General features: G+C 50.5%; 1 protein-coding gene across 1 annotated transcript in view; it reads left to right on the top strand.

Moving 5' to 3' along the window:
* Positions 1–23,305, top strand: part of LOC116941690 (laminin subunit alpha-5-like) — a 98,107-nt gene that overhangs the window by 24,797 nt on the left and 50,005 nt on the right. Inside the window, exons 6-27 of the mRNA XM_076066701.1 lie at positions 398–495; positions 2,137–2,252; positions 3,265–3,383; positions 4,129–4,219; positions 5,270–5,404; positions 5,638–5,703; positions 6,029–6,085; positions 7,854–7,913; positions 8,268–8,327; positions 8,479–8,616; positions 9,688–9,822; positions 12,426–12,560; positions 13,779–13,916; positions 14,379–14,428; positions 15,212–15,311; positions 16,400–16,452; positions 17,932–18,037; positions 18,937–19,036; positions 19,777–19,933; positions 20,608–20,737; positions 21,211–21,389; positions 22,834–22,946. Of these exons, the coding sequence (XP_075922816.1) occupies positions 398–495; positions 2,137–2,252; positions 3,265–3,383; positions 4,129–4,219; positions 5,270–5,404; positions 5,638–5,703; positions 6,029–6,085; positions 7,854–7,913; positions 8,268–8,327; positions 8,479–8,616; positions 9,688–9,822; positions 12,426–12,560; positions 13,779–13,916; positions 14,379–14,428; positions 15,212–15,311; positions 16,400–16,452; positions 17,932–18,037; positions 18,937–19,036; positions 19,777–19,933; positions 20,608–20,737; positions 21,211–21,389; positions 22,834–22,946 (2,336 nt within the window). The remainder of the gene's footprint in view (positions 1–397; positions 496–2,136; positions 2,253–3,264; positions 3,384–4,128; positions 4,220–5,269; positions 5,405–5,637; positions 5,704–6,028; positions 6,086–7,853; positions 7,914–8,267; positions 8,328–8,478; positions 8,617–9,687; positions 9,823–12,425; positions 12,561–13,778; positions 13,917–14,378; positions 14,429–15,211; positions 15,312–16,399; positions 16,453–17,931; positions 18,038–18,936; positions 19,037–19,776; positions 19,934–20,607; positions 20,738–21,210; positions 21,390–22,833; positions 22,947–23,305) is intronic.

The following is a 23,305-nucleotide window of genomic DNA, read 5'->3' as shown; positions in this document are numbered from 1 at the left end:
TAGGCAGCTTAAAAGAATGCATAGCCTAAGGCAAATCAATACGTTGTGCTCGACAATGTAACATTTAGGATGCTGTAATATACAGATACTTTATACATCTAAATTGTATAATTATATAATTAAATCTGCTTAAGCGATGTCCAACTCTCACATAATGTTGTTACTCTAGTTCTCTTAGTGACTGGCCGCTTTGGGTATACAGGCCTTAGGGCATCTGCTAAACTTCTTACGCGTCAAACCAGCACCAGTGAGTATAACAAAATAAAGTAATAATTTTGTTAGCATACAGACAACATCGACATGTAGACCGTGTGCAGGCTGCACGGGTGGCGTTTTAATCTCCCACACACTGCAGTAGTCCCTTGCGCTGACCGCCTCTGCTCTGCCTCCTCTGCAGTATTTCTACAGCATCAAGGAGATCTGCGTTGGCGGGCGGTGCATGTGTCACGGCCACGCGGACTCGTGCAGAGCGCGGAACCCAACCAACCCCTACCAGTGAGCGGGCTCCGTCACCACCCTCCCAAACACCCACGCTTAACCCAGATGGTGACCTTGCCCTAAAACTAGCCCTAACCCCTAACCTGGATGATTAACCTAACCCTCAACCTAACCATAGCCCTGATCATAATCTAGCCCTAAGCATGATCCATAACCCTAAACCAAAGCTTAATCATAATCCTATGCAATCTTAATCAATCTCAGTTTAACACGTAGGCTTTCGCGACCAACATCATCCATAATAGAGGTTTTTGGGTTAGATCGTGTAAATATATACGTGTCGTTAAAACCCGCCACCACCCGTAAACGCGACAACCCTTACTAGTTGGCTGTGTCGGGTAGTGACGGGTTTTAACGACACATTTATATATTTACGCGATCTAATCCAAAAACCTCTATTATGGATTAATCAATCTCCATAAACCTCTCTGCCTCTTCCAGCTCGTAAACACCTGCGCCTAATCCTAATGATAACCTAAACCCTAATGCCTAACCATATCAATCAAACCTTCTAAACTTTACTCTAGGTTTTCCAGTCTCAGGTGACATGTGCTGGTGAATTTACTGATGACTGCAGGTTCAGGCAGTGTGCGATATGTCGATTCGCCAGACTCGTTTTGCTGGGAAAAGCTGCGTGGGCTGAATGCTTCAATGTCGTTGAGAAACTGCCGATCTAATCATAGGTTTTTTACCCTTTTTATTTGGCAACAAAACTGATACCTTTTTTTTACAAGGGATCATGTTTGCATTAACCACAATACCTGCGGTCAAAATGCAAACAAAAAACATTATTCTGATAATGTATGCACTGTCCTTGAAATTGATTGGTCCACACCCGAGACAGCTTTTCTTAGAGCCCAGTCTCACTTGGTGTTGGACCAGATGACGCCAAAAGGCGCACAACTCAAAGACAACGCACCATCAGAGTATTGAGAGCTCGGGGCAGATATCTGGCAGATAAAAAGGGTAAAAAATCCTATTATTATATTTTGCTACTGGCAAAAGAGGTCTCATGATGTAAACTGCCGATCATGAAACCACTGCCATCACATCCCAGTTACTCTGTTAACCCAGCTGCATTTGACACCTCAATGTGCAACCACACGCCACAACTATGGCCTTGGCAAGCCTGCCTAATTATACCCGGGCAGTCCCTTGGCCTGTGAGTTGTGATTGTTATTAATAATTATCGTTATTGTTATTTCAACTTGTAACGCGTTGAAATAATTATGATCTCGTGAAGAGAGACAATGACTCAGAGGCTGCGAGGAATCAAATGCGAGCGGGAAAGGCAGGCGCACGGTGAGCCGGTGAAAAATTCCGCTCCTCGCCCCTCCCTTGAAGCTCTGCGGTCCTCTATATACGAAGGCGTTATCAGTCGATTTTTTAGTGTTTGCACGTGGGAGGAAACGGAGACATCTGGAATAAACCCACATGTATGAGGGGGCAACGCTCTATCCCGTGTCGACGTACACCGCCTTCTCCTGACGAAGGGTGTTTCGCGACATCTGCAGCGACGATCCACCAAACGCTCACCGCCTCCCGCAAGCGCCGGGTTAGCGGGCAGTGACGCGCGTGGCCACCGCCGGCGCCCCGGCCATTGACGCGTGGCGCCCCCTTCGTGTGTGCGTGCCCCAGGCTGCAGTGTGAGTGCCGGCATGGCACCTGCGGAGACTCGTGCGAGCGCTGCTGCCCGGGGATGCAGCAGAGGCCCTGGAGCCCGAGTGGTCCCGACGGCGCCAACGCTTGCGAGCGTGAGTAGCGCCCCCCACGCCCCCCGCGCCCCCCAACCCTCGCCCTCGTGCCACCGAGCCGCGCCCCGTGACCTCGCCGGCACGCAGAGGAAGCGCCCATTGGCTTGGGACGTGGTGCCAAGACGTTTTCCGCCATCACAGCATCGCCACTGTCACGATCGTTGTCATCATGTGTGTCACTGTGGTCATTGTTATTAGCGTGATCTTTAACATAATCGTTGTCATGACCATTGTCATCAGTGTCAGCATTGATGCTGTTGTAATGATGACAGTCGTGATCATCATCATCATCGGCCTTGTCATTAAGGTTATCGTCATCATTGTCACGATTATTGCCAATGTCGTCAGTCTTCATCACGACAGATGCTCAATATCATCGCCATCACTATTCATCGTCGTCTTCATCATTGCCAAGATAATCTTCATAAGCTCATCATCGTTATCACCGTCATCATCATTGCTATGCGAGCATCATCTTGAATGCCATCATGATGATGAAAATTACATTACGCAGAAAATCACAATTATTTAATTACTATCTTTATTATGCTTGTTTACCCAGAGAGCCCGTGCCATTGATATATAAATCCCTTCGCAACGTTGTCACCTCACGTAAACCGTACACATAATGTGAGATTCCAATCGTAGCTTCCTATGATTGGAATCTCACAGACGGAATGCGAGCGGCGGCTAATCTCACAGACGGAGGTCACTGCATCGCGTGCTTTTGGATGCGCTTCTGCGGCCGTCTGGAACGCTCTTCCTTCCGACATTAGGAAACCACTGGAGCTATGCACTTTTAAACAATCTACATTGAAAACTCATTTCTTTGAAACTCCTTGTTGCGTCTAGTGTTGTTGTCCTTCCCCACGCACCTCTGATTAGCACGGTTGGCTACGTACGGTGTGAAAGAAGTTCAACGTACATACGTACCTGTATTGCTCATACTGCGCGGCCCTCTGCTCACGCTGCTTGTGGCCCTTCGCGATCCCCCCCCCTCTCCCTCCGACAGCGTGCAACTGCCACGGGCACTCGGACGAGTGCGTGTACGACGCCGAGGTGGACGCGCTCCGTGCCAGCATGAACGCGAGCGGCGGCTACAGCGGCGGAGGCCTCTGCCTCAACTGCCAGGTGCGGAGGGTGGGGGTGAGGGGGAGCCCCCCCCTCCACAATGCGTGCCGACCGTACAGAATGTAGCGGCAGGCCGACGATTTTTGTAAACCCTTTTGTCCCGTGTGCCGAATTTCGAAGCAAAAATCGCATCGGATGTTTTTGCCTCCACCCCCCAAAATATTGCATGAAACAGTACGATGTGCTATGAGGAAGAGCCATTGTCTCCCATTATTTAACATTTATTTATTTTAAGGCAGTGTTGCTTACGAACGTGTTGAGTTTTTTTGGTTAATTTGATTATCAATATGCAGTGGAGGGTTTTAAACGTTAGCAGCCTACCACTTGAATGACTCGGGTTGTAAGATTTAGCTTCATCAGGGTTGGATTCCGAGCCATGGCCGGCATGAGTGCTGAGTGACATCAGCACCAGTTCCTGGGCCTCCCCTAGGTCAACTGCACCTTAAATGAGTGCCTGGCTGTAGCAGTCAAGCTTGCTCGGTCACTGGACCTGAATGCTCCTGTATTGAAACCCTGACAGTGGCGCATCGTGTCACCATCAGCATTGGAGAGGCAAAGGAGTGGTGCCGGCGACACGACCCCCTTTGTGTGCCGTGCCGACCTTCATCAGTGCTCGCTAACAGCACTTCCTCCAACACTCTGTTTAGGCGATACGGGGGGGGATCCTTGTCTTTGTGCATATGAGTAGTGTGGGTGCGCGTGTGTGGATTAGCTGGTCACGTTGGGGTCTCGTCTCTGCTCACAGCACCACACTTACGGCATCAACTGCGAACGCTGTGAGCCGGGATACTACCGACCGACCGGCGTATCTCGCGAGTCCCCAGACGCCTGCAGACGTGAGTAATGAACTATTTTTTTTTATTTTACCCGGTAAAGCCCCCACTGAGCTACAGAGCTCTTTCTCAGAAGCGACCTCGCAATCACAAATGAGAGCTCAACGAAGTGGAATATCATCGTGAGGAAATTTATAGCCACCAAATTATCTAAAACGCGTGATGTTGATTCTAAATGTGGAGGAAAAAACCGGAGGACCGGGAGAAAAATGCACGTGGCCACTGGAAGGACACGCAAACTCCAAATATACAGCAGCAGGCGTCAGGGTCAGGATCGAATCCACAACCTCCTGCATACCAGGCGAGGCAGTAAACATCCCCTAGCCACCGTGGCGTCAGCCACTGAGGCGGTGCTCATCTTTTGTTTACAGCCCAGAGCCAGTACTGGAAATTCCACATTGTTAAACCGGGGTGGGTATATCCCATTGGGCAACCACTGTTGACTTACCCGACAAAGTGGTGCTCATTTTATTGATCCGAGAGGGACGATGGGCTGAGTCAATCCCCAACCACGATTTGAGCTCAGAACCTTCCGATAGGAAGCATTACCTTGAAGTGATAAGTAACTATACTACACAATCTTTAACACGAACTTATGGAGAATGCGTTGACTACAGTCTTGACTGCAATGTGACTTCGAACAGCAGCAACCTGGTACTACTGTGCAAAAACGTATCCTTACAAACCCGGTAAAGTTTCCCAATGAGAAAAACATTTTGCACTTTCAAGTAAAAATGACCTCTTATCATCATCATCCTCAGGCATTACCAAGAGCTCAGCTCTCACGATTTTGCTTGCTTTTTAATGTTCCTGTTTGCTGAAAAACCAAATCAACTGGCTAATTTTCCCACGTGACGACTTGAGTCGATTGGCCCTGTCGGGTGGTAAAGGGTTATAGTTCAAACAAATTGGCAGCATTCCTGCACGGTTGAACCCGAAAAGAAACGAATCACAAAACATTTCCACGGTTATTATTATCCGCGAAATTGCAATTTTGTGCGCAAATGATACCCTTTAAGGCAGCTTATCCCGGTTGTGGGCGCGCGTTTGCAGCGTGCGCGTGCAGCGGCACGCATCTGGCGGGCACCTGCAAGGACGGCAGCGGTCACTGCCACTGCGCGCCCGGCTTCAGGGGAGACACGTGCAACCGCTGCGTCGAGGGACACGGCAGATACCCGGCCTGTCGCCGTGAGTCCGCGTGGGGGATGCAAGGAGGTTGTGGGGTTATCTGCAGGCCCTGGGAGTTCAGGGGTCATGGGGGGCCACGTGGTGGGGAGGGCACGGGCTGTGTTGTTGTTTGTGGGTCAGTTTCCCAAATATTCTGGAATATTCCCTCTTTAAAAGCAATTTTAAGAACGTTTTGCCGCCTTGTCACGAGTGGTACCACATCATTTCAATTTCCTCTCCCCTTTGTTTTTCAGTTACAGCTGTGGAGACCTCGGTGGAGATGACCCCACAGAGGCGGCTGCCCAATGCCCCACAGAGAGGTAGGTGCACCCTCACAGCAGCTGGCCGTGTCTCGTGCTGCTTGCCGTGCACTGCAGCTGCGGGCGCTGGATGCAGCGATGGTTTAATGTTGGCGTGCCGGAGGATTAACCCAGAACCTAATGAAACCGGTTGGGAATAGTAACGCGCATGTGCATCACGGTTAACGCAGCCCAGTCCAACTTGCGTATGTCCTAACAAGCATTTCTCAGAAGTATGACAAGTTTTTCTCAGGACATACAATAATAATGTTACGATGTTATGATGATCTGAGCAGCACCATGTTTGAGCCCGGCTGAACGCCTACGTGTTGTGTTCTCCTTCCAGATCAGCCCTCGGTGGAGATGACTCCGCAGAGGCGGCTACCAGGCATGCCACCCAGAGGTACGGCGCCGCCCGTGCTCGAAGTAGCTGAGTTGCACCATGCGTGTCACGGTGGCGAGATGTTATCTCCCTCGCCTGGTATGCAGGAGGCTGTGGATTCTATCCCGACCCTGACGATGCCTGCTGTATGTTGAGAGTTTGCGTTCCTCTTTCTCATGATCATCACCATGGCTAGGAGATGTTAACTACCTCGCCTGGTTTGCAGGAGGCCATGGGTTCGATCCCGACCCTGACGATGCCTGCTGTATATTTGGAGTTTTCATGTTCTCCACATTTAGAAACATGCCTTTAGATTATTTTGCTGCTATAAATTTCCATGTGACAAGCCACTTCGTTGAGCTATTATTTGTGGCCAGGTCGCTTCTGAAAAACAGCTACATAGCTCAGTGGGCTTTAGCTGGTAAAATAAAAATAGTTCATAGCTATTTTTAAGAGTGTCTATGTGTGAGTGTGTGCGCAGGGGACCCAGTGACCCGAGTAAAATTCCCACCCACTGAATTTGTTTTATATATTTGTGACAATATTGAGATGAATTTCGATTTAAAGCTTTCATGACTGCATGGATTCATCTTCTTGGTTCTTTCGGTAAAGTCACGTAGAATGGAAATAAAATAATAAAAATAAAACATTCTTTTTTATTATGTTTTATTTTTATTCTTTTATTTCCATTCTACGTGACTTTACCGAAAAAACCAAGAAGATGGATATTGAGATGATCACTCTCCACACTTGAGAACCCACATGAATGTGGCTGAAACCTGGATTTAAATCCATTATCTCAGGGGTGCAGGCTCAGTACTCTGACCCCTGAGTCACCATATATTTTATACACTTTCTAAATTGTGTAACCATCCCTGAGTACAGTACATGTGACTAAATATAGTCAATAGTTAGTAATCTATAGCCATTTGTTAATCCACTGCTGGATGAAGGTCTCCCCACACCATGCAATTCATGGGAGTTGTTCAGCCACATTTCACGATGCTGGTCAGTGTGGGCTTGTGAATGGGTATCACTCGCCACCAATGGCAGCCACGAGCATAAATTTAACTCAGGTAACCAGATTCACGGCGCTGTGTGGTAATCGTTCCACCACACTTGCAGTTTATTATCGTTGTTACAATTACGCTTTGTCCACCTGGGAAAGCCTCACTGAATCTCAAGACTTTTTCACGAGGGTCCTGCCACGTTTTTACTGTAGGCAGCGGTACTGCTGCTGTGCGTAATCTCAATTGAGTGATGTTGTTCAGTGTTGGGATACATTTGAAAAATTGAGAGGATGAAGGGCCAAATAACAAACTTCCTCTTCAGACAAGGACACGTGTTTACAGATTACTACCTCGTATTTTTGAGAACAAACATATCGAGGGTGCGTTGAATGATAAAACAAAAACGAGAGAGGTTTTTATTTAGTTTAACACGTGGGCTTTCGCGACCAATATTATTCATGATGAAGGTTTCGGGGTTAGATCGCGTTTTGACGTTTCGCTGGTAATTACATCCAGCATTATGGGGGCGATTTGCCAGAAAAGTGACGCAATCCACCTGCTTCCAGTCTTAAATAGATGTAACCACAAAACCTTTGTTATGAATAGGTTTTTATTTCTTCATACAATACTTCACCATAGCTGACCTCCTGCCCTCTGTGTCACAACACCGGGCCCCTGCTCTCGTCACGCGTCCGCATGAGTGACACAAAACGCAGGTTGACGCTCCTTCCTTTCTCCCTTCAATCCCTACCTCCCTTTGTTTTTGTTTTCCTTTTCAGCCGTGGAGCCCTCGGTGCAGATGACCCCACAGAGACGGCTGCCTAATGCCCCACACAGAGGTAGGCGCACCCTCACGGCAGCTGGCGGTGCACGGTCGCTCTGGGCGTAAGAATGCAGTGACGTTTGAATGTTGGCACGCTGGAGGATTAACCCAGATACTGATGAAACGAGTTCAGGAAAGTCATATGCTTCGTGGGTAATGAAACTCTATCCAGCGTGTACGTATTGTCCTAACAAGTGTCCATTAGCGATAATATTGTTATGTACCAAGCAGCACAACGAGATGACGTCCTCTAAAACTCCACTCTTGCACTTCTTTACTCACGAAATGTATCGAGTTGTGGTTGTTGTTACTTCTGCAGTGAGTAGCATTCGTGCCCACCGAACGCCGATGTGTTTCATTCTCCGTGCAGGCATGGAGCCCTCCGTGGGGATGACTCCACAGAGGCGGCTACCGAACAAGCCGCACAGAGGTACGACGGCGCTCTCGTTCGCCGCGGCCGAGCGAGAGCGCGTGGACACTCACGAGGTCCCTTTTTGCAGCTGTCTCTAATGTCCACCGCTCGCCCACTCGCTCACCCACCCAACCCACTCGCCCACGTCTGCGTGTCTCTCTGTGTGTAGTCCCCGAGTGCAGGGGCCCCGGTGCCACCTCCAGCCACGTGGATGCGAGCAGCGGCCGCTGCCGGTGCCACACGGGGTTCGAGGGGGCGCGCTGCGAGCGCTGCGCTGGAGGATACTTTGGATTCCCTCTCTGCCAGAGTACGTGGCGTGCGCACACCTCCTGATGCCCTCACTCGTGCGGGACTTAGCGACGATGATAAATAAGGAAGGGTCCGTCTCAGTGTATGCATCTATATATATCCAGATCAGCTCGAGCGTCCAGCGAATCACGCAACTTCTGTGTGTGGCTGCTCTAACTTTGTATCCCCACCTAATCCCCGGCCCCTGTGAAAACAGACACCGCTCATCTTCCGTGCAGCTCACTTCTGCTCGCTCGTTCCTTCTCTCTCGCTCCCTTTCCCTCCCCTCTCATCATCACAACTCTCATCCCTGACATTATGGCCCTCCTCCCCTCCCTGCCCGGTGCTCCTTCTTCATGCCGCACATCTTGAGCCGTGCCTTCCTCTTTGCGGACTTCTGTCCCAGCAATCCTCCCCTTCCCCAGGTGTGCAGTCGGTAAAAGGTTTTATGAAATCGATAAAGCATTTTCAGCTCTGGAAGTCATGGATTTAATTTTTTTTCCAGTACCATTTTGTTTCAGCAGGTGTACTTCAATTCATTAGAATTGCTCTTGCTATTTTGGTGACCCAAGTCACCCTTTCAAATGAGACTCTATCCTGCTCTCTTGAGTTCTCTCTTCCTGGTTAAACAAAACAATCTTGAAACTCGATTGTTTTTAACTTTTCCAGTGTCGGTCTACGTGTGTGTGTGGTTGTGTTGTGTAGTGGTGGGGAGCGGTGGTGCAGCGGTTAGCGTGCTGCGCTACAAACCCGGCGACCCAACTTCGGTTCCCACTCACGCACAACACCAGTGAGGATAATCTGAACTGGTCCTGGGCCTCTCCTAGGTTGACTCAAACTCAAATGAGTACCTGGTGTGGTGTGTAAAAACATCGCCAATGGGGAGACAAAGGCGGTCGGGCGTGGTGTTGGTCACCCATCCCATCGTGTGCCATGCAGGCCTTCATAGGTGCTCGCTAACAGCAATTGCCCCAACAGTCTGTTAAGGCTTTGTGTTTTTTGAAGCTCCCATGTGTGTGCATAGTATGCATAACCTGCGCTTGCATGTATTCATGTGTGAACCCGTGTGTGTATGTGTGTGCACGCGTAGTGTGCCAGTGCAGCACGGTGGGCACCGTGGCCGAGGTGTGTGACTCCACTGGACGCTGCCTGTGCCGCCCCGAGTTTGACGGGGAGTCATGTGACCAGTGCGGTCCCCTCCGCCACTCCTTCCCACAATGCCTCGGTATGTCCAACGGTGTGGCTCACGAAGCCAGGATGTAAGACCACGCAAGCTAGTCACTGCCAGGCCAAGCGGTGTAACACGAAAGTTCCCGATTTAAAATAATGACCGTTACTTGTTTAAAACACTGCAATATTTATTTGAAAGAAAACTGCTTTAAAGTTCTATTGAAAAATTCTGACAGTGTTAAAGGCATGCCCTTTTTGGAATAATGTTTTTATTTCCACAGTTTGATCTCAGTTTAAAAAAATATATATTTTTCCCCAATGTCATCCCAACTTGGCTGTCGGTGTCACGTCATGAGAAAAATACTCCATTCGAATGTCCGGCAGAGCAGGGCAACCCATGATGTTAAAGAATGGCCCATGGAAACGGATAATGCAGAGCTACTTCTGAGTTCCCTATCAAGTGACCACTGGTCTCAACACAGCAAGGGGCAGTTCTTTCTCACCCACTCCACCGCCGAGAGTCATACTTGTCGCACGACAGTCAAACGGGTATTTTGAAAAGTCAGAGCATGGAATTTAGCCAACTAACGTGAAAATAGAAGTGTAGTATTATTATATTCTTGGTTCTTTCGGTAAAGTCCCGTGACTTTACCGAAAGAACCAAGAATATGAATCACTGCAGTCACGAAAGCTTTAAATCAAAATTTGTAGTATTATTGTTTAGTATGATCATTGGCGATTGGACTGAGTCCATCCACTCACCACACATAAGGACCCAGTTTCATCACGAGTGACTGCCTGCCGTCTCAGCCAACGAGACGTTTAAGCAAATGCTTGCGGATACATCTTGAAGGCAAATGTTATACTTGCTGGTCAGAATGTGGGATTTTTCTTTCATCGCCCACGGCCGCTTGTTTATCTGGACCTGGGCGATGAAGCGGATCAGGTGGTGGTGGCGGGAGATAGACGGGGGGGGGGGGGGGGGCGAGGTGAGCTCACTGAGCGTTACTCATCTCCCGTGTCGGGCTCTGAAGCCCCGTGTATTAATAGCACACCGCCGTCATCTGTCCAGAGACCCCACCATAGTCCCCCCCTAAGCCACGGTTCATATTAACAGCTGCCGTTATGCCATATCTTATCGGATAACTAAATTTATAAAGCACCTTAACCAAGGCGCTTTACAAGGAATTAACAACGGTGCAATATATGAATGTAATGGGCGGAGATGAGGTGAATTAAATAGACGACAGGCAGCAATGGGGGGCGAATCTGTGATGCGTGAATTCGGTGAAAGCGAAATTGATGACAGTGAATGATGATGGACGGATTGAATGAATGAGGAATGGGTGATAGCCTAGCGAGCCAGTTCTCGCTGCCACTCATTATATACGAAGGCTTTCACGACCAATATTGTCATTCATAATGAGTTTATTTTGGCTTCTGTTAACGTCTAATGATGCTGGTTGTAATCTCCAGCGAAATATCTGACAGTATCATGGTCTGAAATTGTTGTTCACATTCCAACAATACGGTTCTTTAAAATATAAATTCAAGTGGCATATTTATCCACGCGAAAACTTAATTTCATTGGTTCTTTGTTTGGGCGTATGTATGCACATGTATGTTGAACTTCTATCGCACCATGCGTAAGCACCGTGCTAATCGGAGGTGCGTGGTGGGTGGACGGTTATAGTTGAACATTGACATTATCCCTTCAGAAACAAACACACTTTGGGATGTGTCTGTACACGCTTAGTGAAATATTTATTAATTCAAGGTCGCTTTTTGACACTTCTGTGTGTGTCGAATGTCCTATTGCTACCTCTGCTTCATAGGACTCAAACCTGTCTCCTCACGTGGTGCTTGTTCCCACATTTACAAGAATTGACGTTGACACGCCGCACTGTGAAGTGGTTAGGTGGCTAGGCAGTCAGGGCACTGGCCAGGCGTTGCTGAGGCTGAAATCGGATTTCAGCCACCCGTGACTCTACCAGGCCATCAAGTGTCGCGAATTGATCGCATCAGCCCAGTCACTATTGACTTGCACAAAAAATAATCGCGTTGAATTTTAGTTTTTCTTTTTCACTTCAGCATATTCTGCCATGTGATAAAGGCCTCTATTCTAGGGCCTGTGCGAATGTGCACCACTCATGTCAATAAGAGGTAACTGCAGGGACTCTTAAGATCCAATTGCAGGGGCTCTCAGAGGCAATTGCAGGGACTCTAAGAGGTAGTTGAAGGGACTTCAGAAGCAGTTCTGTAATTTCATTTCCAGAAGTCATTCTCTTTCATGGAGCGATGTTACACTGCTTCCTGTTAGAGTTTCAAAGAAACCGATTTTAGTTGAGCGAATACAACATTTTTATTTATGAAAAACTTAATATGGCCATTCATTTACATGTGATGAACACTCTTTGCGGGGCATATTCAAGGTGTGCAGCTTCGTTCGGGTAAAGAGATCTATTTCAAGTGACTTCAGAAGTAGTTCTTTGGCATCGTATTCCGCGGTCATTCTCTGGCACGACGACAGGAGACCCGTTTCTCTCGCTCCCGCGCCGTTGCAGCTGCACCGTTGCTGCGGCCGCGTTTTTGCCCGGACCCATCCCAGCGGAGCATGCGCCGTGACTCCCCCCCCCCCACCCACCCCGCGCGTTGCAGGTTGCGCGTGCGACCCGTTCGGGGCGGTGGCCGAGGACTGCAGCGGCCAGGGCCAGTGCCGGTGTCGTCCCAACTTCGTGGGCCTGCGCTGCGAGGCGTGCGCCCTCGGCTTCTACGCCTTCCCCAGCTGCATGCGTACGGACGAAGCCCGGCGCCCGAAGCTGCTCGCTCAGGCTGCCCGTCTACCCACACGCGCACACACTCGCCCGCTTTGTGACTCACCTGCCCGCTCAACTACCCAACGACCGTTAATTCTCACGCCCCGTGCCCGCTAACTCAAGCTCCCGGCAAGCCATCCGCTCGCCTGCTTAATACTTTGTCTACGCTCTCTCCTTGACTTCTAAATTGTCAACCAACCAACCAACCATTTTTTTCGTACCCCCAATCACTCACCTACTAACTCACTTCCCCAGTCACGAACTCACTTAATCTACTCATTTCCTGGCTACCAACGCTCCCACATATCTGCTAACTCACCTGCCCGTTCACTCAACTCTTCTGTTGCTCAGCTGCCTCCTCACGCCCTACCATCTCGACACATTTCCTCACCACTAATTCCTCTCTGCATGCACTTGCTCATCCTCTCGCCGGCTCATTAACTCACCTATTCAGTTCTTCACCTGCCTGCTCACTCTTTTGCCGACTAACTCCGCATTCGCCAACTCTCACACCCAAATCTCTCTCCGACTCTCCGACTCCCCGTGGATTTACACCAAGTGATGCACTCGCTCTCCTACTCATGATCTCACGCTCACCCACCCACCCACTTCGTTCATCCACTTATTTAATTCTTCTGTTAAGCACTCACTGATCAATTCTTCTTTTTCCCACGCATTCACTTATCACGAAACATGCCCTCCCTACGATTACTCATTATACAGCTATGTCGCTCACATTTCCGCTCACACTTTTAGAAAACTCCCCCCCCCCTCTTGCCCATCTCATTCATGGATTACAACCATACCAGGGTTCGCAGGCATCGAGGGCAGCAGAAGGCAGTACAGAAAATCCGTCATTGTGCTGTACTTCTACGGTGCACGTCTTTGCCAACCCACACTGACGAGCATGATGAAGCATGGTCAACATAACCCCTGTGACCCGCATGCCATGCAGATGCCCAATACAGCAGTTGATTGACCCAGAGCTATAGATACATTTTTGCTCCTTGAAAGTCGAGGGTTAAAATCGCCTTACGACGTTCGAATCTTGTACCAACGATACCGGTGCTTCGAGAAGTGAAAGTGCTCTTAAAGAACAAACGAATGAACGTACCCGCGCAGCGTTTTCCTCCGCGCAGCGCGTCGTGGTGCCCTCATGCCGTGCGTGCGTGTCCCCCGCGTGTGCGTGCGACAGCGTGCGACTGTGACGTGCGCGGCTCCTTCTCCGGAGAGTGCGACGCGGTGTCGGGCGCCTGCAGCTGCCGCGCGGGAGTCTCGGGGCGGCGCTGCGACGCCTGCGCTTCGGGCGCCTACGGTTTCCCCGCTTGCCAGGGTGAGTCCGCGTCCGCGTGCGCGTTGCTTGTGTTTTTCATTTTTGGGCGCGTGCGTGCGTGTGTTCATCTGCCTATAATTTTGTATTCCTCATGCGTTTTCCACCGTGTCGTGTTCTCCGGTGTGTCCGTCTCCATCTGCCGCCCCCGTAATCTGAAACTCCTTTGCGCCATTCATCTGTGCTGTTGGCGTCTTGCCCCCTGCTCAAGTCCAGGCTCAAGAAATTTCCATTCGTCTTTTCTCTGTCCATGCTTGACTGCCCCCCTCTCCATGAAATGAACGTGGCCCACTGTTTCTGTGGCGGTCACAGTCACGTGCCGTATCAATCGACGTCGTCTTGCATTGGCTCATCTGCCCGTGTGTCCATCGCTGCTCCTTGGATTCCTCCAGGATAAATAATGATTCTGACACTCTGTCCGCAGCGTTTGGTCTGCTCAGCCGTGTGTGGTTTTGTCCTTGGCAGTGCTCTACTGTGACCCTGCTGGCTCAAGAAGCGGCTCGCAGTCGGCCCAGGTGAGTCGGCATCCTGCGTACGCTCGGCCAGGAGTTCAGCTCACGCATCGTTTTGGGGTTGGCCATGGCTGCATGCGAAACGTCGCGAAGGAGAAATGAGCGGCGCTCGCCACGGCTAACCCGAAAGAGTAGCTTTTAAGAACATTTCTCATACACGGAGCCGTGAAAACCTCTACATGGATAGATTGTTTATTTTTCAACGTGCACTAAAACATTGGTTCGTACACGTTCAGTAGAACATTATGGACTGCACTGGGAATTTTCTGCACTGAAAAGCCCCACGGCACGTGTGTGTGTAGATTGCTTCAGCCAAGGTGATGAGATTGACCTTTTCCAATAATGAATTGCTTCACATACATACACACACATACGTTAAATCACACAAAACATTTAAGTCACTATGGTGCAAGTGGTATGCAAGCATGATAAAACAAAAGACTTTGCACGTTTGTCTATAACACCGCCTAATGATGCAAATATATTTATGGAGAGAGTAAGCTGACATTTTGGGTGGTTGTCTTTCTCTAGAGCAGAGGTCAAAGAGGTCAATGACTTGTAGTTAGAGATCACACTTTACGCCGTGGTGCTCCAAGACAAACTGAGACATTTGATGACAAATGACAAGTTACACTTTAAGACAGGTATCTTATTAGTAGACACACATACGCACGCAGCAATGTGATGCGGCTGCTGCCGCTGCCCCTGCTGCTGCCGCTGCTGCTGCTGCTGCTGCTACTGCTGCTGCTGCTACAGAGGACTGTGCATGTGGTGTTGCTGTCGCAGGCCGGGTGTCAGTGCCGCGAGAACGTGCAGGGAGCCAGCTGCGGCGTCTGCAAGCCCCTCCACTGGGACCTGCGCGAGAGCCACCCCCAGGGCTGCAGAAGTGCGTCTCACCCCGCATCGCATGGGCCTAGAGGGCTTGAATCAAGTGCACAGGACCCTTATCCATTGCCATCATTGCATCTCGGCTCGACTCAGTGGCCTGGCTGTCGAGTGTGCAGGCGGTGTAACTGCACCGCGGATCCTGGGCCGGAGGAGCACGGGTGCCAGGCTACGAAGATTGGGAGATTTGGACAGGAGGCCCCAATTTTGTATTCCTTGCACCAGGACCCATGCCAACTGACTCAACTACTGCACCTCTCCTCCATGGCTTTCCCAAATCACTCACCGAGCAACTCCAAATCACCCAGAATGACTGTGGCCAACTTCTCGCCTGCGCCCCTAAATGAGACCAAATCACCGAAGTCCTCGTATCCTTCAAATGGCTCCAGGTCAACTAGAAGATTGCCCTCACCGTCTTCAAAATCCTCCGTTAACTCACGCCAGCCTACCTCTCCTCTCTCATCTCACGCTACTCCCATTCGCGGTATCTCCGCTCGAGCTCCCTATCAAAGCTCGTCGACCTTCGGTTAATGTGAGGTCACTCCTTCTCCGTTGCTACTTCCACTCCCTTCCTCTGGCCATCCGCACTGCTGAGACACTTTCCCTATTCAAGTCCAGGCTCAAGTCCTTCCTCTTCTATTGAGACGGCAACCGATTGTCTGTCCGTCTGTCTCTGGGCGTGTTTCCATCCGGACGGAAAAAGCGCTCGCCAAACTCTCTAGAGCAGCGTTCTTCGTTGCAAGGCCCGCGGGCCACTGGCGGCCCCTGGTGTCCGTTAGTGAGGCCCCTGACGTGTGGTCCCCGACAATACACAACACGTGACAGCACCCCCCCCCCCCCCCCATTCATCATCGTGCTGCTGTCACAAACCCAATGGTTTGAAATGTGTGGCGGCCCTCGGACTGATGATGTTTTATTGGCGGAAGTGACCCCCTCTGAACATTCGTGAAGAACACTGCCCTAGAAGCGCGCGACTTGGGATGTCGCCATATTTAAGTTTATTTCTAAATCCAACTTGCGTTGTGTGTGTTGTGTGTTGTACGTGTTGTGTGTGTGTTGTGTGTGTGTGCGTGTCCCACTTCACCGCAGGCTGCCAGTGCGACAGGGAGGGCACGCTGAGTGGGCTCGCTGAGTGCACACAGGTTGGTCACCCGTCGCTCCACGTCTGCTCAGCTCGGTCTCGCTCGATCAACAGTGGAACGTTGTTTGTTGAATGAGCCTGCCGATGGTGGCTGTGCAGCACGCGCCCTGTAGTCCAGCACTGTGGAGGCAGCAGGGGGTTGGTGGATCGCGCAAATTTTGCGAAACTCCCGTCCCCGTAGCGCGTCAAGGAGATGTCGTACTCTGGCTTATCAGGAGAAGGCAGTCCAGCAAAGTGTGGACAAATATCATCCGTCCTTTCTGCGTGGGATAGTTTCCCCCTCGCATGCCTGGGTTTTCTCCGGGTAACTCCGGGTTTCTCCCACATCTATGAACACTCATTCATTAACTGAAAATATCTTAAAACAGAGAGGAGTGCAGAGCTTGGGCAATGGTTGGAGCCTGCTCATTGCGTGGTGGCTGCTGCCTTCCAGCTCGTGTCTGTGGTTCCTCAGCAAATTGTGAGATGCGATTTGCACGAACGATGCTATATAAAACTAAACGTTATTATAAAATGTGAAACGTGGGCTACGTTTTTCGATGCCGGGGGGGAAATGTTACGTCTGTCTTTCCGTGCATTCGAGATCACTTCTCATACTCTTTGGTTCTTTCGGTAAAGTCACGTAGGTATAAAATTTAATAAATCACTTTTCATGTTCTCACGAAAACTACAGAATCGCTACGAAATGAAATGGCTACGTAACAGTGCTGCCCAGCTCACTTCCACCAACGACAATCCAGGACTAGTCCTCGACAAGACCCATTATGAAATGCGTACTGCCAAAAGTGAAAAGCTGTTACGCATAAAAATAGATAAACACGCAGCACTCCCATCTTTTGGGCAGAGCTCGCAAATAATACTTGAATTAATATAGCCCCCATAATGTAGCAACGTCTCAGAGTGCAGTTCTTTTCACCTCGGGGACTCCCACGATGGCAGCCGTTCCGCTGCGGCACAAGGTGAACATAGCACCGTGCCTACAAGTGGGCATTAACTAGGGTGCCAACAATTATAATAATACAACAATTTGTAACGCGTGCAAATTTGGCGAAACACAAATCGTTGCGTGACCTGAAAACTTAGAGGCGCAATAATAAGTGTCGGTGTTGACGTCGAATATTCAAGTTTTCAAGAGATTTTCCCTGGGGGAGGGGGACTAAAACTGTTTCCACTCAAGCCCAGAATAAACCTTCGCTGTGATGTATTTGTTGTCAATGCAACTACGATGCAGTGACTGATACATGTTGTCCCATGGATGGATTAGCCCTTCCCTAATCACGTACACTTTCCACCACTGCGGGCATGAATCGAGCCCAGCTCCACCCTCATTAGAGTGTGCTCTGGCATTCCCCCAGAGGAGGCAAAGATCCCTAAATCTGACCCTGCCTGGGCCTCAAAGGCTCTAAATAAGAAGTGGTGACGATGGCGATGGAGCTCGCCGGGTTGGATTGCGAATGCTGCGCTTGTGTGTCTGCGGCAGGAGACGGGACAGTGCCCCTGCAAGCCCCACGCTGATTCCCGCACGTGTGGCCAGTGCCAGGATGGCTTCTTTGCTCTGAAGGCCTCCAGCTACCTGGGCTGCCAAGGTGTGTGTCGCTGCCGCAGTCGCCTCCCGAGAACGAAATATTTTTTTAACAGAAATCCCCTTTGAAATATCTTAATCGATCGTGCAGCGTCTTGAGATTGCCATCACGGATGCTTTGTAAATCCACTCAGTGTTGTTTTTTCATTGCCAAGTGGTCACTGAACCTCTTCTGAGCTTGGCCTTACCTGGTGCAGTGTCTGAGCGTCGACACTGACTTAGACGTTGGACATAGGGCAGCCTATGTGGTGCTCACTACGCCACCCCGTTTTGCGCTTTGCTGGCATAAATAGGTGCTCGCTAACAACGCTTGCCCCCCCCACCAGTTTCTCAGCATGTCTCCGAATTAAATGGGTGCCTACCCAGTCGTGCAAACGTTACCGCAGGAAGACTAAGGCGCTCAGGCATGGTGTTGGCCACACCAGCCTCTTGTGCTGTGTTCGCCTAAGGAGGTGCTCACTTATGGCACTACGGCCTGTAAGGCTGCATGGACCCTTGCGAGTTGGCAGTGTACAACAGGGCCGGTTGGAAGGCACAGTCACGCCGTTTGCGATCTATGAATCACCTTTTACGTGGTATTGTCATAGGTTGAAAGCATCATTCATGCCGTTAATAAACGTAACTGGGCCTGGGCAGGACACGACATTAGGAGGGACGACAGCCGATAGGTAAGCACAACGATGTATGGGCAGTCAAAGGAGGGAACCGATCCAAGTGGATGTCAGACGCCGAGATGGAGCGGTGAATTTGGCCCATGCGCAGGAGCTGGTCAGATTGTTGCATCGCAGGATGACTGGGGAGGCCTTCATCCAGCAGCGGATCTCACAGAGGGCTGTTAAATGATGACACATTACCGTTGTGACCAACACTTAACACGCTCGTGTCTGCATCCCTGCGTCACAGCGTGCGGCTGTGACATGGGCGGATCGCTAGGTTCCGGCTGTGACGCCGGCACGGGCGCTTGCAGGTGCAAGAAGGGCGTGAGCGGACGCTCGTGCTCCAGGTGAGTTCGGACCCTCCACGGCGCCCGCCCTGGGGTCAATGCCCCGAACGGACTCTTGTCCGGAGAGTTCGTCCCCTTGAAGGCCACGGTGCAACCGATGCTGCCGGCATTCGTCCGCCGGCATGAGTTGCCGCACCGTGCTCCAATGTGAACAATGTAGCTGCCCAAATATTGGCAGATATCACTGCTAGTGGGTTACCTGGGTTGGCAACTCCCAATCCAATCGCAGGCAGATGTACAAGTATGTTTGTATGTTGAACTTCTTTCGCACTGTACATAGCCAACCGTGATAATCGGAGGTGCAGGGGAAGGGCAACAAAATAAAACACAAAACGCAGTTCGAAATAAAAAAAATGTTTTTATCTATTTTGAAAAAAGTGCATAGTTCCAGTGGCTTTCTAATATCGGAGGAGTGAGATGTTAACTACCTCACCTGGTATGCAGGAGGTCGTGGGTTTGATCCCGACCCTGACACCTGCTGTATATTTGCGTGTCTCTCCCCGTGGTCACGTGGATTTTTTTAAACATGGGTTTAGAGTATTTAGCTGCTATAAATGTCCACGTGATGATAAGCCACTTCGTAGTCATATCATTTTTGATAGCCAGGTCGCTTCTTAAAAAGAGCTGTATAGCTCAGTTTGGCCTTACCCGGTAAAAAAGAAAAGTTTAGCGATGTACAGTTTATAACGTTACAGTTGCTGACCCCTCGGTCCCGGTGCGACGTGGCCTATGTGTCTCAGTCCTCGCCAGGGCTACTACTTTCCCGGGCTGGAGCGGCTGCGTGTGGAGCTGGAGGACGGACGAACGCCCGCGGGGGACCCCCCGCGCTTCGGCTTCGACGGGGCGGAGTTCGCCAACTTCAGCGGGCGAGGATACGTGAAGATGTCGCCTCTTCAGGTGCGACGGTTTTCCTGTGGGGCACGGTGAGGGGAAAAAGCTACCGCATTTCTTGTGGAGGGTGGGGTGGTCGGTCAGAGGCAGAGGAATAAAACAAAAAGGTCATGTATGTATGTTGAACTTCTATTGCACCGTATGTAGCCAACCGGTCTTGAGCCTGGTGTTTGACAGAGGTAGGGAATCGACGACACCAATAGCTGGGGGAGGGGAATTTCAGACAGCAGGGGCAGCAGAAGAGAATTTGGAGACCTCCCACTGACAAAAAATGAACTGGTCGCTTTAATGGACAGCCTTGGTTGCTGGGGAGAGGTCGAAGAGTGCGTGGAGGGGAGTAGAGTGAGATGTGAGGGGAGAGGTAAATAAGGGGCGAGTTCAAGAAAGACCTTGAAAATCGCGAGCGCAATCTTGAAATCGATATGGAATGCGATTGGGAGGGATCCCAGTATGGTGGTGATGATGTAGCCTCATTTACAGTCGCAGGTATTCGAGTGAGACCTCCCACGGAGAAAAATTCATCGAATGCACAGTGGCTGCTGGACCACACAGTGACACGGGAAGGGCGTGGAGTGAGATGACAGAGGTAGACCGGAATGAGCCCATGGAGGATCATGAAAATGGGGGACGGTGGGGGCTGTGTGATCCTAACTTGACTTCACCTTCTCTCTGTTGAACAGGAAGTGGTGCAGGTGGACGTGGAGCTGGGTCCCTCCACCCTGGATCTGTACGTCGTGGCGCTGAGCTACGTGAGCACGCTGGACGTGCCCGTGATGGGCAGGGTGACGGTCACACCGCGTGGGCCGCAAGGTGCGTCTGCACGTCCAACAACAACAACAACGACCCGTTGCCGCTACGGCGCTTGTGCCAGGCTATGTGCACTTTAAGGCCGCGTGAAGTGTCGAATGCCCACTGGCAAGAGGTCACGGGCAGACCCAGGTGCCATGCCTGTGACTGACTGAGATGACTGATGCACCACCTGTGCCCCCTTCTGTGCCAACTTGCTGTGTTTTAGCCACCCGGTGCTCCGCTCGTTGTTCTAAGCGTCCCTCCAACCAGCCCGACACCACGCACGTGCACACACATCCATGCTGTACCTCATAGGTTAGCATGAAAGATTGGGATTATTTGTCGAAGTTACTCGCGACTCGAAGGCAACGTTGCATTTCGTCCCACGGAAAATGCATTTTTACCCGCATAGTGGCGACACAGCAGGGTGAGTTAAGTCAAAGACCGTAGACGTTCCTGGTGGAGTGCAACGCCTTGCGGCCTGTTTCCAGCAGGCTCGGCGGTGCAGCAGGAGAAGGCCGTGGTGTTTGCTGCCGGCATGGGGCCCGGTCGCTCCATCACGGAAGCCATCGTGCTACGCCCCGGCTCGTGGACTCTCTCCGTCCACGTGTCGTTCCCCTCGTCTGCGTCATCACCATCATCGCACTCAACCTCGTCGCCGCTGCTGCTGTTGGTTAGTCCAGAATTTTCGAGCCGCACAATCCACTTAAACGGTTTCCCATTCCGGGACGTCTGCAAGTTGCAGGGTGGGTTGTCCCATCCACTGCTGAATCACAGGGACGCGCAGGCATCGCAGCGCGTTGTTTTTAAAGACACTGTACACACCGCAGAGAACCGTAGCGGCACGATCGCACTCTACGATAGCTCGCGCCAAACTGTGCCACACGCCCTCACGAATGGCCTTGTGGGAGTCTCGGTACGTCTTCCGACCTGAAGACCGTCATTGGAATGGGAAGAGGTTGACTTGCTGTTGTCAGCATCAAAAAGTTAGCTTCAAGTGATGATTGTTGTTTGCAGCCATGAAAGATAACGCTGTGTAACAAAACATGTTTTGTTCCTGGGTAGTATGTGTAATTTTTTAATTGCTTATGCCTCAAAAGTATAGAAAATGGCTATATCTTTTATAGTAATTTTTTTATTACTTTAGTATAAATATATGTTAATTTTGATTCTTTTTTTTCCGACTTTACATGAACGAAAAGACACAAATTCGCCCGTTGTCTCATTGAAAATAGGTAAAATAAAAAATATCACTGTCCAGGTCACAAAAGCAAAGTTTGTGGGGAATAATATCCATGTTCTGTACTTTTAAGGCATAAGCAATTACGAAATAACACTTACAACCCAGGAACAAAAATTGTGTTGCATCGTGTAATCATAGTTCAGGACAAAAACAGACAACTCCCTGCACTTCTAATGTGCAGTCTCGCAAGGGAATCACCATCTCTGACCACATGATACCTCTTTCATGTCGAGGAAAAATGTGAGGAAATTAAATATTGCACTTGAGTGCCAGGATCATGCCCCATTCACAACGTAATTGTTTTTTTTACCATGGTTTACTTAATGTTTCAAACCTCTTTGCATGTTGAAACACCCTCATAATGAAACTATGTACGTATGTGGATTTGCTCATTGCTTTATTATTGCGAAGCCACGGTAGTGTAGCGGTAGTGTAGCGGCAGTTTCAATTCCTGCTCGCGGCCAACAACAGTGACGATTAAAAGAACCAGTCCTGGGTCGCTCCAAGGTCGACTCAGCCTAAAATGAGTCTCTGGTGCGGTGTGTAAACATCAGTACTGGTGAGACTAAGGCTGCCGGGCGTGGTGCTGGCCACCCTCCCCCACGTGTGCCGGCCTGCAAAGGTGCTCGCAAACAGCACTTGCCCCAACAGTCCTTCTCGGCTAAACGGGAGAAGCTTTGCCTTTTTCTCCGTCACTTTATTAAAAGCGACTGAGGGCTCTTCTTGCACAGCAGTTGCGAGTTGCAATATCCACAGACGATGAAAGACAGCAGCCGCCGCCGCAGGGTTTACACCCGTGGCGTCTACGCTCATTGCACTGCGACGCCCCCCCTCCCTCCTCGGGCCCCCTCTCTCTCTCCCCCCGTGCGCGCAGGACCACTCGCTGCTGCTGCCCAGTGCCGGCGCCCTCGCCGAGTCGCCGGTCCTCCGGCAGGCGGCCTCTGACCCCTGCTCCGTCAGTCCGACCGCCGCCCAGCGCGCTCAGCTGTGAGGCCACTTTTGTATTTTTCCATCGCTGCGAATGCCTCGCGACCACGGCCGCCCGCGTTTGGCCAATGTGCCTTAAACGTGACCCTCGGCGTCACTGAAGCAAACTGATCGATGTGTGCAGGTGCTGTTTGAGATTGACACTACACGTAGCTGTACGGCTCTTCTGTCAATCCACTGCTGGCTGAGGACCGCCGCAATTCCGCTCTGGTAATGGTGGTTACTTGACCATAGTTCGCCACACCGATCAGTGCGGACTGGTAAAGGCGGGGAGCATAGAAGTACAGTACAATGTTATTTTCTGCACGGCCCTCTGTTGCCCACCGCATTAGCACAGCCCCACAGCCGCCTTTAACCAG

Source organism: Petromyzon marinus, chromosome 12 (genome assembly GCF_048934315.1).
Source record: "Petromyzon marinus isolate PM22_M1 ecotype Great Lakes invasive population chromosome 12, UKy_Petmar_22M1.pri1.0, whole genome shotgun sequence".
Lineage (NCBI taxonomy): Eukaryota > Metazoa > Chordata > Hyperoartia > Petromyzontiformes > Petromyzontidae > Petromyzon > Petromyzon marinus.
The sequence above is the reverse complement of the archived record's forward strand: the minus strand, read 5'-3'. Positions and strand labels throughout refer to the sequence as shown.